The sequence below is a fragment of the Opisthocomus hoazin genome, chromosome 6, assembly GCF_030867145.1.
Source record: "Opisthocomus hoazin isolate bOpiHoa1 chromosome 6, bOpiHoa1.hap1, whole genome shotgun sequence".
Taxonomy (NCBI): Eukaryota; Metazoa; Chordata; class Aves; order Opisthocomiformes; family Opisthocomidae; genus Opisthocomus; species Opisthocomus hoazin.
The window spans coordinates 31,629,315-31,644,247 of record NC_134419.1 but is presented as its reverse complement, the minus strand read 5'-3'; the positions used below and the strand labels follow the sequence as shown (position 1 = coordinate 31,644,247).

Genomic DNA, 14,933 nt, shown 5'->3' with positions numbered 1-14,933 from the left:
CTAAATCCAAAACACACCAGCTACTGGGATGAAAATTAACTCTATCCCAGCCAAAACTGGGAAACAGTCTCTGCATATGAAAGGGTTTTTTGAAACATGGTAGATTAAAGAGCACAAATAAAGTATCTGCTTTGCAGGTTAAAAACTTTGATGCTAAGTGTTTGGACTGGCTTGAAAATTACAAATTATAAAGGCATTTGCAAAGCAAAAGATCACAAGTCTCTGAAGACTGCCTTTTTAGGCACCACGCTTTCTGTACCAGTGAGGAACTTTCACTCTAGCTGGCAAACCGTGGAATTTCTACAGAGTGATTCTATGATATCTGAAAAATTTCAGTGTAGCATACGAACGGATTGATGTACACTCTTCTGTAGGCTTGGTGTGTTAGAGGAAGTGTGTGCAATTGATGCATTTTAAAGGTTAAATGCTTTGGTCTTGGATACTTCAGTATTTAGAAAGAAGACCAGAGATACTGTTATTCAGGGGCTGGCAAAGAGAACTAGTATATGCACACCACCTGTTCATACCTACAAAGTCTATAGGAATTTTCTCATTTCTAAGGTTTCATGGACCACTTCAGAAATCTTGTCAGAAAGAAAGAAAAAATCTGCTAATTTTCAGCAGGAGTTTTTACTTTTTTCCTACTCTTAAACTAGTAGCCAAATCTGTTAGTAGCTGGGAATAACAGTCCTGCGTCCTTATTCTCTTGATGTTGTCAGCTGACAGTTAACATTCCAAGTGTGGCGTTCCATAGAGATGATACTTAAAAGAAGAAGAATAAAAGCTCCAGTAATTCAGGAGAACTATTAATACAGAATCACTTTCTCTTATAATTATGTGTTTATAAAGAACTGTGGGGCATCTGGGATTACAATTTTTCTGTTGTTTGGATCAGCAAAAAGAAAGGTTCATTTTTCAAACAGCCACTGCTTTCTTGAGGGTTCCAGTTTAATACCACAGGTACGTTTCATGTCCTGAAATTGGCAACTCACCCAGTTCATTTTAGTGAATAGTTAGAGTGCTTTTAATGATTTTTGAAGATATTTAAAATGTAAGCAGCGTGTTTACAGTTTGATGTAGGCTTTACTTAATGCAAAGAAAAAAACCTCTTGTCTACTTGCATTTTTTTCAGCAACACACCAGAAGTCTAGGAGATAGTAGTTAGGGTGGATGTTATCCTAGAAAACAGTCTGAGCAGCTATGATTCTGGGAATTGTGGCAACAGAGCATCTGGCTATCAGGACCTTTGAGTGTGATTGGCTGTCTTCCCATTGTCTCCTGCTCTGTCTGTCAGGTTCCTAACCAAGCGAGAACAGAAGCTGATGCAGCGTCGACAGCATGCTGAAGAATTGTTGGAGTGGAAACGCCGCCTGGATGCAGAGGAAGCAGAAATACGGCAGATAGAAAAGCAGGCTCTAGCTGCCTGGGACAAAGAGCTGCTCAAAACCAAAATAGCCAAGAAAGACCTAGGGGATCAGAGAACTGAGCCCAAAGGTAATGGGAAGTGGGTGAAGTGCAGATGGCAAGAGTAAAGCATAATTTCACACAACGGTGGCTAAGGCTTGCACTTGCTTCCTTTTTTGATGTTTTGGTGCTGGTTGTTCTTCTGTGGACACTCTTAGAATCTCGATTTCTGCACACCTTACTGCCTTCTGTTGCCTTGTTCTTTTAGGCCTATTTTACACCTTAGTTAAACGTATATTCCTTCCTTGCTGTATATCTTCTGAAGTGAACAGTGCAGCATAGGTCCATCAGATGTTTCTACCTACAATTCAAGCTATATTTCTGCCTTTCAGAACAAAATTGCTGCATGATCTTTTGCTGATCATCTTCTAAACTTGCTCCACTTTAAACCATTTTCCCCTGTATTCCGGGTGTCTGTCCTATCAGCCTTATTACTGTTGGTGAGGATGGCTCTTATCAGGGGCTGCTTTCCCCTTGTCAGCATCTTCAAAAAATTGAAAGCATTTTTTTCTTCTCTCTGTTGTTACTGCAGTGTAACTGTTCAAAATCTGCAACTGTGCTAAAGTGTGCTAGGATGGAATTAGTATAAATGATGCTATTGTGAGGAAAAATAAATTCACAGATTTTGGGAGCTACAGCTTTACTGTTCTAAGTGGACCATAATTTCAGCATGAAGCACAGAGAACTGGATTGCAGTGGGAGAAAACAGTGAAGCTTCAGGGATGGTTCTAGAAACAAGCAATGTTGCTTTTTTCCCGCTTTACAAAAGCAGGCAGCATGTCCTATGAGTGTGCAAAGGTAATTCAGAATTATGCCATATTATAAACTTGTTACTGAAAACAGTCATGTGGATTTTAGGGATGGTAAGACATTTTAAAGATGGTATGTGTATGAGTCAGTAAGTTCCAATGAACAAAAATTCAGCATGAATGCTGGATTCTCATCAACAGATGAGAAAATACACTTGCTTTCTATTAGTTGTATCTACCAGTAAGCACTGGAGCAGAGCCCTGCTTCAGAAGTCCCTCTCCCCCACCCTTTGCTCAAGTATTGAATAGTTCTCCATGGCTGCTTCAGTAATGTTGTGACTCCTGCGGAATTTAGTAAACAGGAATATTGAAAACCCAACTTATTATTTTACTTGTTGCCAGTCAAGAGACTCATGATGAAATCATAACATTAAAATGTTTTCTGCAGCTACTGTAAAGGAAGCAATCAATTCTAAATTCAAGATCTGGCCTGCAGATTATATGCTCCTCCATGACTTCTTCAGACTAATAGTGACTCTTGCTGGGGTATGATCAACTGGAAGGACAGGTTTCCCTAATAATCTTTTGGAGTGTGTTGTCTGGAAAGTGTTAGAATATCCTGAAAACCTCTTCTTTATTTTAGACAAGCAGGAATCACTAAGAACGTTTGGCAGTCTTAAATCATAGTTCTCTGGTAAACATGCTTGTTCTTGCTAAATATTCCACCCTCAGCGTCTAGGTGAGTGAAATAACACTTATCAATTTGACGTGTATTGGTAGCAGTTACTACTTTATATGCAGGTAGCAGTATCTCTGAAGGCATAAAGTGAGTACAAGTTCTTAGGCCCTTTGTTTTTTTCTCTTATTATTCGATCTCAGAAACAGCTAGTGAAGAAGAGTCTCCAGTGCCTTCTTGCTCTCATCTGAACAGTGAAAGCTCTATTCCAGAAGATCTTGGCAGTCCAGCTGCCGAATCTGTCCCGTCAGAGACTATGGGCCATGCACAGCTCAAAAGCCCAGATCAGAGTACAGCTAACGAAGAAATGGTTTATTCTGAGGAGTTCAAGTCCTCTACCTCACCTGGCAAACTTGTGAGTGAGCGTTTTATGCTATGTGTGTGCTTACACTTGTAAAAGGCTATCGGGGAAGTACTAAGTATAGCTGTCTCAGTGGTCAAAGCGGAGATGAAACTATTCTCTCTGTGTGCAATGCCATTTTACATGACTGTGAACAAACATTGTGATCAGGTATGTTCTTTGAAGTCTTGAGGAAAAATTGCTTCAGCACAGAGTTTAGATATTATTAAACTTGTGGGTAGTCTTGCAAAATGTTTTGCGTATGTCATGTAGGTATGTAGTATTAAGTGGTGGAACACTGACCCAGTTTACCAGCGTGAATTAGCTGTAGGCTAGCTTGTTACCATTGTATAAGTTCTTTGAGGCCATGGAAACTATGCTCTGTTTTTCCGCTTAGCTTTACTTGCCAGTAATGTATCCCAAAGTATAGCTATAGGATGAAGAAGTGAAGCTGTAGCCTCGTGCACAGTCCTTTGGGTTTCAGATTATGCCTTCTTGCTAGCTAATTCAGCCTTATTCTTTTATTCCAACTGCTATGTCTGTCTGGTTGGTAATTTTGATAAGTTTCATTCTGATACCTTTGCCCTGGGCTCAGTGAGACAGGAAATGCAGTGTCTAGGGGGTAAAAGAACTGTTCATCTAGACTTATTACAAATACTTCCTTGGGAAGTCTGCTGAGACGGTGGTGAGGTAAAATGTGAAATATGTGCTCAAGCTCACTACATTCAAGGTGTATGACAGGTTTGTGGTATAATGTTGCAGCAGTAAGAGCATTTTTGAAGAATATTTGCTCTTAGAATTTTTTGCCTGGCTACAGAGTAATAGTGCTCTGTGGTTTTACTGATTTAGAATGGCATCTTGCACTCCTTACATGAAATGGTCCTTTTGGTTTCACAGATATATTTAGTGTGGGTTCTTATTGCTGCGGTTGTTACCAGATAAGATTACATAAACTGTATTGAACGCCTCTGAGTCAGAACCAGGTCAGTTCACTTAGGTAGTAATAGAGTAGTCTAAGCAGGTTTACTGAAATCTAAGCTCAAAGTAAGCAGTCAGCTATTGCAGCTCTTGGTATTTTTATCTAATTGTCTAGCTAACGAAGATTAAATTCTTCTAAAGATACTTGGATATGTACCACTGCTTGTGAGATGTTCTCTAGTCATGCTGTTCTTTCTTTGTAACTAGCTCCCAATGACAATGATCTCCTGCTTTCAAACTGAACTTTACAAGCAATTACTTCTCCTGTTCTTCTCCCGTAGTCTCCTCCCAAAAGCAGCATATCTGTATCAAAGCAAGATTCCAGCAAAGGCAGCCATAGAACTGGAGGACAGCTACGTTCACCTGTGAAGTCTCATCAGATATCTCACAACTGGTCTGATGAATCTTTATCTATGACACAGTCAGGTAAGTGTAATATCTGGTCTGGTTTAAATCACTTTTTCAAAGCTTTTCCTTTTAACGAGTAAACTTGAAATTCAGACATAAATGTAGGGAGGCAGAAAGAAGTTCCTGGGAATTATCACGGTTTTGAGTTTTGTGGGAATATATTCTTGTGATGTAGTTTGATCCCTTCAGTTTAAGAAGGTCTTAATGTAAGAAGGTCTATATATTATCTCTTCTTTCAGAAAGCAACGCAGGTTCCTGCAAACAGGTCTGAAGAAGATAACAGTCAACAGTTAAGGTGGTTCTAGAATTTAAAAATACCAAGTTTAGCTGTGCTTTTAACAGGTGACACTTCTTCACCCTCTGTGTTGTAAGAAAGCAGAATATGGTTCAGCATGGTGTGAACATGGTTGTCCTCCTTCTGAACGCAGCCTGGCCCCAGAAGCTGTAGAGCTCTGTTATCATGGTAGTAGGAGTGAGCTCCTTGGACCTGCACTGGCATGTGCAGAATGTTTGGATACTTCAGGACATATGTTTTTATTTTTAGAGGAGGGTTTGAACTGTGTGCAGTAAAATAGGGCCTAAGATTGCATTTTGAGCAATAAAAGATCTGCTATATGGACTCTTTATCACAGGGCTTTTATCCAGTCTCCAAGTTGGCTACCAGTAAATGCTGAGGGAGAGAATATGAGAAGTGAACTGGTGCAGAGAGGTCCTTTCCCTGGTGTGCTCTTGCAGTCTGTTAGTCATGTGGATGGCAGGACTTCCTGAGCCACCATTCAGTGGGTCACCATTTCAGCTCTGCTAAGCTGGGAAGTCTGTTTTGAACCTCTCTGTGCTTTCAGTCTCTAAAACATCTTGTATTCCACAATGCAGCTGATACAGCATCGTAAAATACTTATTAGCAAATGAGATAGCATTTTCCCACTTGGTTTTTTTAATTCACTAAAGGATCATTAAGTCTTTAGGGGAAAAAGACTTAGGTGGTTCTACTGTATGTGCTGGCTGTTGTTTGTGATTGATGGATACCTTACTGGTGTGCATACTTATCAAGTGTTTGTGGCGCTTGATGTAGCGAGTGTAATCTGTTTTGGGGGTTTTTTGGTTAATGTGTATGTAAGTGCAATAGAAACACAGTAATTTTGAGGCAGCTGTTCTCCTGCTGGATAGAGGAAGGAGTACGTAACACCTAGATATTTGCACTGGGTAATTTGTATTGGGATTCTGTCTGGAGGGCAGTTTGCAACACAGTGAAGCATTCAGCAACTGGATGAAGTTATTTTCAAGTTCTGACTGAGAAACCACGTAAGGAAGCCATTATGAAAAGTAGAGCAGGCAACAGTGATCATGAAAATAAGCTTTTTTAAAATAAAGTATTTGCAGTCTTTGATTTCAAATGCTGAAGAAAGGTATAAGCGGTGGGAAGTCAATCAGGATGGTGCTGGTTTCGCAATAAATCATTGCATTGTAAAGAGACAAATCTTCCAAGCTGCTGAGTAGTAATGAAGTCATTGCTATGTCAGTCCGATGCATGCGTAGACAAGATCGTCAAAGATGAAAGCATGTGCAGATCTTTCCCTTATGAGTTGATCAAGGAAAGCTATAATTATATAGTGGTCACTTACTATTCGGGAGGAGTTGTTAATTACAGTGGCATCATAAAGTGCTCCTGATTAGCAACTGCAATTCCATTCCTTTTGTGCCTTTTTTATAAAAAATTCTTTAAATGGTTAACAACAGTTGTTAATGGAAAAAGAATAGAGTAGTTTGATTGTGTTTAGTGGCTGTTGTTGATGATTAAATCCTTCATTATGGTGGTTTGTTGTCTTGAGAAATGAAATTGATTAGCAAAATGTCCCACTGTTTCTGCTAGCTGACCACATAAGACTGGTGATTTGCTAGGGTGTTTGGTAAAGCAGTTGGCATTTACGAGCATCCAAACCTTTTGGTCCAGAAAACATTATAGGTAATACTGAGCATTAAAAAAGCAAACCAGCCAAGAGCCTTCTCCTAGGAGCTGCAGCTGCTGCTGTAGGAGAGGAAGGGGGACATCAGCCACAGGGAGGAGCTCCAGTAAGGCTACGTCAGATAAATAGTTTTAAGAGGTTTTGATACTGAATTGTAGTAGCACCAGTCTGGGACAAGGATGTTGTTTTGCGCTCTGCTGGTATGCATTTAAACCAAGAAACAAGTGGACGTAATCAGATGGGTGGAAAAGAAGAAGTAATGAGACACTGAGAGTGTGTCTCTATAAAGTCTGAGAGGTCTGAGAGGCTAAGAGGTTGTTACAGCAGGAATAATGAAAGTAGCAAGAGTTACTCATAGAATGGTTGTTTTCATGCAGAGAATGGATCGAAGCAGCTGGGGACAGTGTCCCAAGGGAAAAGAGGTAAAAGATCATCAGAACGACTGGAAGACCAGGTTGCAGAGAGTTCTGGGGATGGAGAGGAAAGGAGGAGATCTTATTAAAATTACTAAGGATAATGATTAAGAAAAACATTGTTCAGGTGGAAGATGGCTACAGTCAGTGATGGCATCACAGAAGGGTCTGTAAAATTGAACTTGGAGCAAAGATATGCCAAGTAGTTTTGTATAAGCTGTTATTGAGTAGTCTACCACATGTCTAAGATCCAGACTACCCCCATTCTCCCTGAAGAAGTTGTCATCCTGAGGCCTGACAACAGTGAAAATGCCTGCATTGTTCAAATTGACTTTCCTTCCAACTGTAGACCAGTCAGCTCTCCATTTTGTAGAAGTATTTAGTCTAGGTGGCAGAAAAACTAATCTGGCCAGAAACCTCAACTTTTCTTGGAGTCCGCTGTCCCAAGTGAAATTCTCATCAATGAAGTGTACGCTGTAGCTTGAAATTGTATATTGTGATTGTAAACAAGTATTTCCAATATCTTTTCGGTACGCATCTTTGAGTTTTCATATTTTTAAGTATGTCGGGAAAAAAATTAATTTTGGCAACAGCTGCCATGATAATAAGCAGTTAATGAGGTAACAGCATAAACATGGATAGTTGATGTGAACAAGTTTGGTAACAAGTTACTGCATGTATCAGAGCCTTTCTCTACTAAATTAAATAAGATGCAACACTTTTTCATATGTTATATGGCAGTGTTGTGAATCTGAGACCCCACTTTAAGAGTCTTATTATGTCAAGATGAACATGTTGACATTAAATTCTTTAGTATTTTGTATTTACTAAATGACTGTTTATTGCTGTGCGTAGAACTGTTCTGTGAAGTGCAAGCTTACAAAGACTAAAACTAAACTTTTTCAGAAACCACATCCGATCAAAGTGACATTGAAGGACGGATCAGAGCCCTGAAGGATGAACTACGGAAGAGGAAGTCTGTGGTTTACCAGCTGAAAAAGGAACAGAAAAAGAGACAAAAGGAGAGACTGAAAGCCCAGGAAGCCAGTTTGATCAAACAGCTCGAGGTTAGGAACAGTAGGAAGAAGGGTGAAGTAAAGGACTGCTAGCCTTGGAGAAGTCATTACAGTATGGATATTGTTGGCAGAATATTGTATCAACAGCTGTGAAAGGCACATTACTGTGATAGAAGTGTGACTGTGTTCTGGCTATTTAACTGTTTTCTATAATGAACCAGAGCCTGGAGGCAAAAATGCCATTCCCTTTTAAAATGTATATCTTTAATGGGTTACTAGCAGTGTTCAGGGGGCTTGCAGTGTTCAGGGGGCTTATGTATGTTTATACACATTAGTGTCCTAGCTTGGATTAAAGAGTGATGCTTATGTAATTTGTTTTTGAAAGTGAAGTATTAAGATTTCTGGGATTGACAACTGTAGAGCTTCAGGAAGCTGATTAGATTGCTTTACAGAGAAACCAAGTGTATCCTTTATTCATTTAGTAGGTTTTGATTGGTGAATTGTAGTTATGGTTTAGTAGACTAAGAGCCATAACTGTTTTCTCTGTGCAGTCATATGATGAGTTTATCAAGAAGACTGAAGCAGAGCTGAGCCAAGACCTGGAGGCATCACCCACAGCCAAACCTCAAATTAAAACTCCATCCTCAGCTGCTGCTGAAAAACCTAAAATCAAGGCACCACCACTTCATAGGTAACTGGGATTTCTACGTCTTTTTGAGATTGTTGTGAAACTGCGGTGAATGCTGTATTAGCAGAACCCATGAGCGCAAGGAAAGCTACTGGACAGTGGCACAGTATCCTGGTGACCTATTTGGTGGTCTCATCAGAGCCAAAACAGATAAGAAGTACTGTCCCTGTAATCGTACACATCTCACCTTTGTCCTGCCCAGCCTTTCAGGTCCTATTTTCAAGTTCTTTCTGAACAATAATTTTCAACTGTGCAAGAATCATAGGATTGTGCAAGAATCATAGGATTGTTCCAGATAGTTGAATGGATTACAGGCCTGAAGGTATTTTTACCCATTTTTGTCATTCATTATGCCTGCCACAGTGCGTGAGGCAAGGCATTCATCTTTGCAGCTTAAATCTGGTTTAGAGTTTAGGTTATAAAAGGTGGAGAATTCAACTCGCTTCTGCACTTCCTACCGTGTTTGTAGGTCTTTTGTTGTCTCCAGCAAATGGTGCAATTTTAGTGCATTCAAGTGAAAAAATACCAAAGTAATTTTCTTTTTCTCTTTTTTTGGCTGCAAAACCAGCTGAAGTTGGATGAGTCTTTTTAAAAATTATTTTCCAGGACTTGCCAAACTCTCCTCGCTGTCCCCATTGCTAGTTTGTAAGATCACAGTATGCAGACAAAGCAAAGTGTTTATGTTATCATTGGTGTGGTATTATAATTGCAGATGCTTGTATTTCCATTTTTATCTATTAAGAAAAACTAGAACAACACACTCCAGTGTAACCATGATTAATGCAATTTGATTTTTCAAATTTAGACCTGAGACAGCTAAAAACTGGAAATCGCTGGCTGAGTCAGAGCGACCCAGAGCATCTTTGGAATCCATTTCAGAGCATGCAGGTATGTCACTGGAAGAATCTGTACTACAGATGAAGATCTTGAAGACTGACTGTTTTAAACTTCTGTAATCTTTTCCTTCTTGATTCAAGAAGATGTTTTAAGAGAGCCTGCAGGCTTCATAAAACCATAATGATCAAGCTATATTATTTACGATTTTTATTTGCTAGACTTCTGCTTTGGCTGTTTCCTGTATATTCAGTATTTAGTTTTGTTCTTGCTGAGGTTCGTGTGAAACCAGAATTACATGACCACCTTTTTCCTTTCTTTTTTCTGTTCCTTTATTAGTTGAGGAAAGTAAGGAAACCAAAAATAACCAAGAATAACGAAGAATTTATGAATAGGGGTGTTTCTGAGGTACTTTTCAATGTTTTGCTGTTGGTCACTATCTACCATTCTAATCTTGGTTGTATTTGTGGCTTGCAAACAACTAACTGAGCCCTTACCTTGGGCTCGGTGTTGTATGACATTATGAAATACTGGTACAAGGAACAGAATCAGAAAGAAAGTGTTATAACACTGGACCTGAAAGAATGTTGCTCATGTTCATAGGACAGATAGAAATACGTTTCCAAGGCACCAGTTTGTATCTTCTTTTAGCATAGAAAACTTGGTAGTTATTTGATTGCCTGTAGCTGCAGTTTTCAATAAAATAATGCAGGCTATTATGATCTGCTTTCCTTCAAGATGCTGTGTCATCAAGAACTGAGAGATCTGTGTCTGTGCACACCAAGAAGGTGGCTGTGACAGATGTTCATGCAGAAGAACCTTCTGGAACATCTTCCTTGGTTTTAATGTCACCAAGGAGTTCCAGAGCAGGATCTGGTGATTCCTTTGAAAATGTACCCTCATCATCTCTTCTCAAAGATGTGAAAGATGTTAGCAGGATATCCCATGGGTCAATGAATGATACGGTAAATGCATCCAATGAAAAGGCTGCCTTCAGTCATAAATCTGAAATACAGGAAGACTTGGAGTACATAAAGTCAGAGGAATACGAGACTGAAGATTCTGATGTTAAGCCTTTGGAGAGTTCTGATGTCTTGTTGACATTAGATAAAGAACAGGAGAGCTCACTGGACATCCTTGCAAAGAAAGTCCTTTCTTCTGAAAACGGACGCTCTCAGCAAGAACTCTTTGGTTTGACTGTGGAAAATCTTCATGGTATGGAAGAAATCTTAAAACAGAGACTGTCAGATAAGGATGCTGTAGCTGGCCCAAGTGTGGAAGAGTCTTCTCAGAAACTGAGTAAATCAGCAGAGGAAGAAGGTTATCTGCTTTCAAAACAACTCTCTAGTCAAAAAGAGCCATCATACCTTGCAGACTTTGAAGGATCCTCCTCCAGAAAACAAGCATCAGTTGAAAAAATGCTTCCTGGGGAACATTACAGAGATGACTTTGAAGCATCTCTTCTCTCCCCTAACGGGTTTGCTTGGTCACTGACAGAGCAGTCACAGCACACAGAAACCAGCAGAAGTAGATCCACCAGCCTTGGCAGCGATGGTGAAATCAGCGAGTACCTCAGTGACAAGTCTCTCTCTCTCTCTGGCAGCCTGCATTCAGAGAGGTTATTAGAACTTAAGTCACCAACAGAACTTATAAAAAATACTGAACGCAGAGATGTAGAGCAAGAACAGGCCCCTGCCGAATCACTGCTGTGGGCCTCTGTTTCGATCACAGAAGAAGCAGATAGTTTGCCAAACTTCAACATTGGTGATAGAGTACTTGTGAGTAAAGTCCAACCTGGAACACTGCGATTCAAAGGTCTGACTAAGTTTGCCAAGGGGTTTTGGGCTGGCGTGGAGTTGGATAAACCTGAAGGGAACAATAATGGAACTTATGATGGTATTAAATATTTTGATTGCAAAGAAAAGCATGGTATTTTTGCTCCGCCTCAAAAAATCTCTCACATTACAGAAAGTATTGATAGCCATTTAGACACAAATAAGGATAAAGACTCATTCTTCGATGATAGACTGGAGAAGCAACACAAAACTGAGCAGAAAGACAGAGAAAGTTCCACACCTGGCAAAGGGGATAAGAGCCAGAGCAGAGGTGCAAGAGAGTGCTATTCCCGGGATAAAGCTCCTGCAGACACAGCTGTTTTGGAAGCCTCAGCTAAGAAAGGGGTTGATGAGGAGTCATCTTCTAAAGCAAACAGCATAAAGGAGATTTCTGTAGGTACTGAGTCATTTGCCCAAGAACAGTCAGTGGTGGATTATCTGAAGCATGCTGTAAAAGAGGTGGCCAGCCTTGCTCCTCTCAGTTCTGGTGTTGTGAATGAGGTTTCTGCTGCTCAGTTGGATGACATCTCAGATTTCCTTTCTGAAAAACTGGAGAGGCAGAAGACACTGGGGGAAGAATGTGCTGAAAAGTTAGATGATCTCTCTCCTGGAGTTGTGGAGAAGCCTGCAACTCCACTTCTGGATTTGCTGACTAAAGAGAAGAACCAATTAGAAGCCCAGCTTAGACTACCACTTACAGAGGAAGAAAAGCCAGAAGACCAACTGGAGAAGGTCAGTTTGCTGGCAGACAGTCTGCTTAGAGATTTTGTGAAAGACACAGTCAATCAGTTACAGCAAATAAAGAAGTTCAGGAATGAGAAAATCCAGCTCAGCAACCAGGAGCTCTGTGATGCGAAGGAGGAATCCGGTACCCCATCCCAGCAGGTAGAAAAGCAGATTCCTGACGGACTGAGTAACTTTTTTCTAAGTTCCGATTTGGAAGATGAAAGAGAAGAACTTTCCTCTCCAGACATGTGTCCCAGACCAGTGAGTAACAGATATTTTGCACTGATTTTTAAGACTCAGTTGTTCCTTTGACTGATGATGATTGAATCTGAGGAATGCTTTGTGGCACCAGTTTGTTTTCTCCCAAGTTCTGTTTGGTGATGTGTGGATCTATGTGTCTTACATGTGTGTTCTTGTGTATCCCAGTTCATGGCTTGTTTTGGTAGCCCTACAAGCTGAAAGACACATTTTGGCACATGAAAGTGATAAATACCTCATTTAGGTTGCATTCTGCTTACGTGTGCAATTTGTATTTAACCCTTACCCTCAGTTTTTATTCTAAAAATGGCAAAATACAATAGACTGTAAACTTACTGTCTATTCTTGATGTGAAATAATCATCCTGAAACAGAATTAGTTGCTGTGGAGTCATTAAGGTCAGACTGCTCTATCCACTGAACGAATGTAACACGAGTAGTGGAAGTTCAAGCTTCCTCAGAACAACCATTAATGATACAGATACAGGACTTGGCGTTTCTGCTGAAGATCCCGGTAAACCTGTTGCCATTGATCTCAATGTATCGTTGTGAGCCATTGATCTCAGTATATTATTGTTAGCACAGCAGCCCCCTTCATGATCTGGCAGGGCAGAGGTGATGAGGATGAGCTCTGGTTTGTCCGGGGATGCTCTGTTCAAGGCCAGGTTGGATGGGGCTTTGAGCAGCCTGGTCCGGTGGAAGGTGATGAGATGATCTTTAAGGTCCCTTCCAACCCAAACCATTCTACGCTTCTGTTACCATCACAGAAAGCTTCAGTCAGTTCACCAGTGTGAGCACCGCTCAGTCACTGAAACAGCCATCACCTGCTAAAAGCTTTCAGGCTGTTGATTAAGATCTGAGACTTCTGGTAAGTGAATGGAAAAGTTGTATGTCACATTATCAGTTTTTAAACCGCTCAGCCTTTCATAAACAGTTAAACATTAGGACAGACAGTGGGCAGGGCGCACAGCCTTTCAAGTTCTGTAGGAACCCACGGAAAGCATTCATCAGGAATAGTAGAAACTCCAGGTATTTGAAACAAAACATTTCTAATTTTACTGTGAGCTAGTTATTATTTTTCTGAGTATTTGTGCGTATGTTCACAATTACATCAGCAAAGCATTTTAAAGTGTAAGCTGAGTTAGACAACAGTGTGACAGTGCTTTCATATTTACTCTGTCGCTCTGAATTCACAGGAGAGTCCAGTATTTGGTGCCAGTGGTCAGGAAGAGCTTGCCAAGAGACTAGCAGAGCTGGAGCTCAATCGCGAGTTCCTGAGTGTGCTGGGAGATGATCAAGACTGGTTTGATGAGGACTACGGCCTGAGTTCCCGTAAGGTCCAGCAGAAGCAAGCTGAGGAACCAGCAGTGCTGCCCAAGGTAGAACCGCAGAAAGTGCCAGCAAAGCCGTGTGAGGAGCCTTTAGCAGTCCCTCACACTGCGGTGGAGGTGGAAGGTATGGTGCATGCAGCAGCTGAGGAACTCTGGAAACTGAAAGAGCTGGGTCGTGATCTTCAAAGTTTCAGCCTTCCTACGGATCTCAGTAATACCCTCAAAGAGCAGGACACAGACACAATAAACAAGCAGGCTTATAAAAAGGTACAGTCTTCAAGCATTTTGTTCTTGCCCTTTGAATGTTTACCATGAACAACAGCAGCCTTAACTTTACCTTCTTGCTTTGTTAAGGTGGTATTTGATTTAACAAGAGAGATCTTTGGGGAAATCTTTGCTGAGGATCCTAATCTAAATCAGCCTATTTGGATGAAACCCTGTAGGATCACATCTGCTTATTTTCGCCGAGTAAAAGATCCAAATGATCTGGATGAAATCAAGGTAGGAAGAAATCTTTGTCATGCAGGGAAAGTGAGATGAAAAATACTGTAGTGGCTCTTACCTGAGTGTTAAAAGATCATAACAGGTGTATCCAGCAGGAGATGAAAAGACAAACGAGATTACAAACTTGAAAGGGACTTTGTCAAAATTGTCCTTTTTCACTCAACAGATTTGCCTCCCTGTCCTTTTGGCTGGTACTGGTTGCTTTTAAACCTTAGTCCTCTGCGCAGAACTGCCAGGACGACCTTGGTCTTATAAAATTGGGATGCTGACAGGCTGCTGCTTTAGCAGGTTTCAGTGGAACTTTGTGTGGCGTGGATCCCACAGTAGGGTTGGGCCAAATGGGGCGAGCTGGATTTTTCAGTCAGACACACCTGTGCCAGCCTCACTGGGGACAGCAGGAGTTGCCCAGGGGGACCCAGAGTTTGATGGGTGAGCGCATTATTGTATTTGGCAAGCCAGAGGAGTTCTCCCATTATTGGTGGTAGTGCTCAAGAAAGGACAAAACCCCAAAAAGCTAGAGCCTGGCTGGACCTAGGTTAAACCTGCACAGTTGGACATTTGGGAAAAAACTGTCTCCCTGAAAGCGCTCAGCAAAGAACCTTCCATACAGCTCATCAGGACACAAATGAAGACTTCCACCTGTACTGTTTCTTCAGCAATTTGATGGGGTTGACTGTATTTTGATTAACT

The 14,933-nt window shown here is 40.8% G+C and overlaps 1 protein-coding gene across 14 annotated transcripts in view; it reads left to right on the top strand.

Moving 5' to 3' along the window:
* Positions 1 to 14,933, top strand: part of CEP350 (centrosomal protein 350) — an 82,220-nt gene that overhangs the window by 55,578 nt on the left and 11,709 nt on the right. For all 14 annotated transcript variants that reach the window (XM_075422526.1, XM_075422524.1, XM_075422536.1 and 11 more), the window contains 9 exons: positions 1,295 to 1,494; positions 3,093 to 3,304; positions 4,549 to 4,693; positions 7,959 to 8,119; positions 8,620 to 8,759; positions 9,562 to 9,644; positions 10,329 to 12,412; positions 13,605 to 14,006; positions 14,094 to 14,240. In XM_075422526.1, coding sequence (XP_075278641.1) covers positions 1,295 to 1,494; positions 3,093 to 3,304; positions 4,549 to 4,693; positions 7,959 to 8,119; positions 8,620 to 8,759; positions 9,562 to 9,644; positions 10,329 to 12,412; positions 13,605 to 14,006; positions 14,094 to 14,240 — 3,574 coding nt within the window. The remainder of the gene's footprint in view (positions 1 to 1,294; positions 1,495 to 3,092; positions 3,305 to 4,548; positions 4,694 to 7,958; positions 8,120 to 8,619; positions 8,760 to 9,561; positions 9,645 to 10,328; positions 12,413 to 13,604; positions 14,007 to 14,093; positions 14,241 to 14,933) is intronic.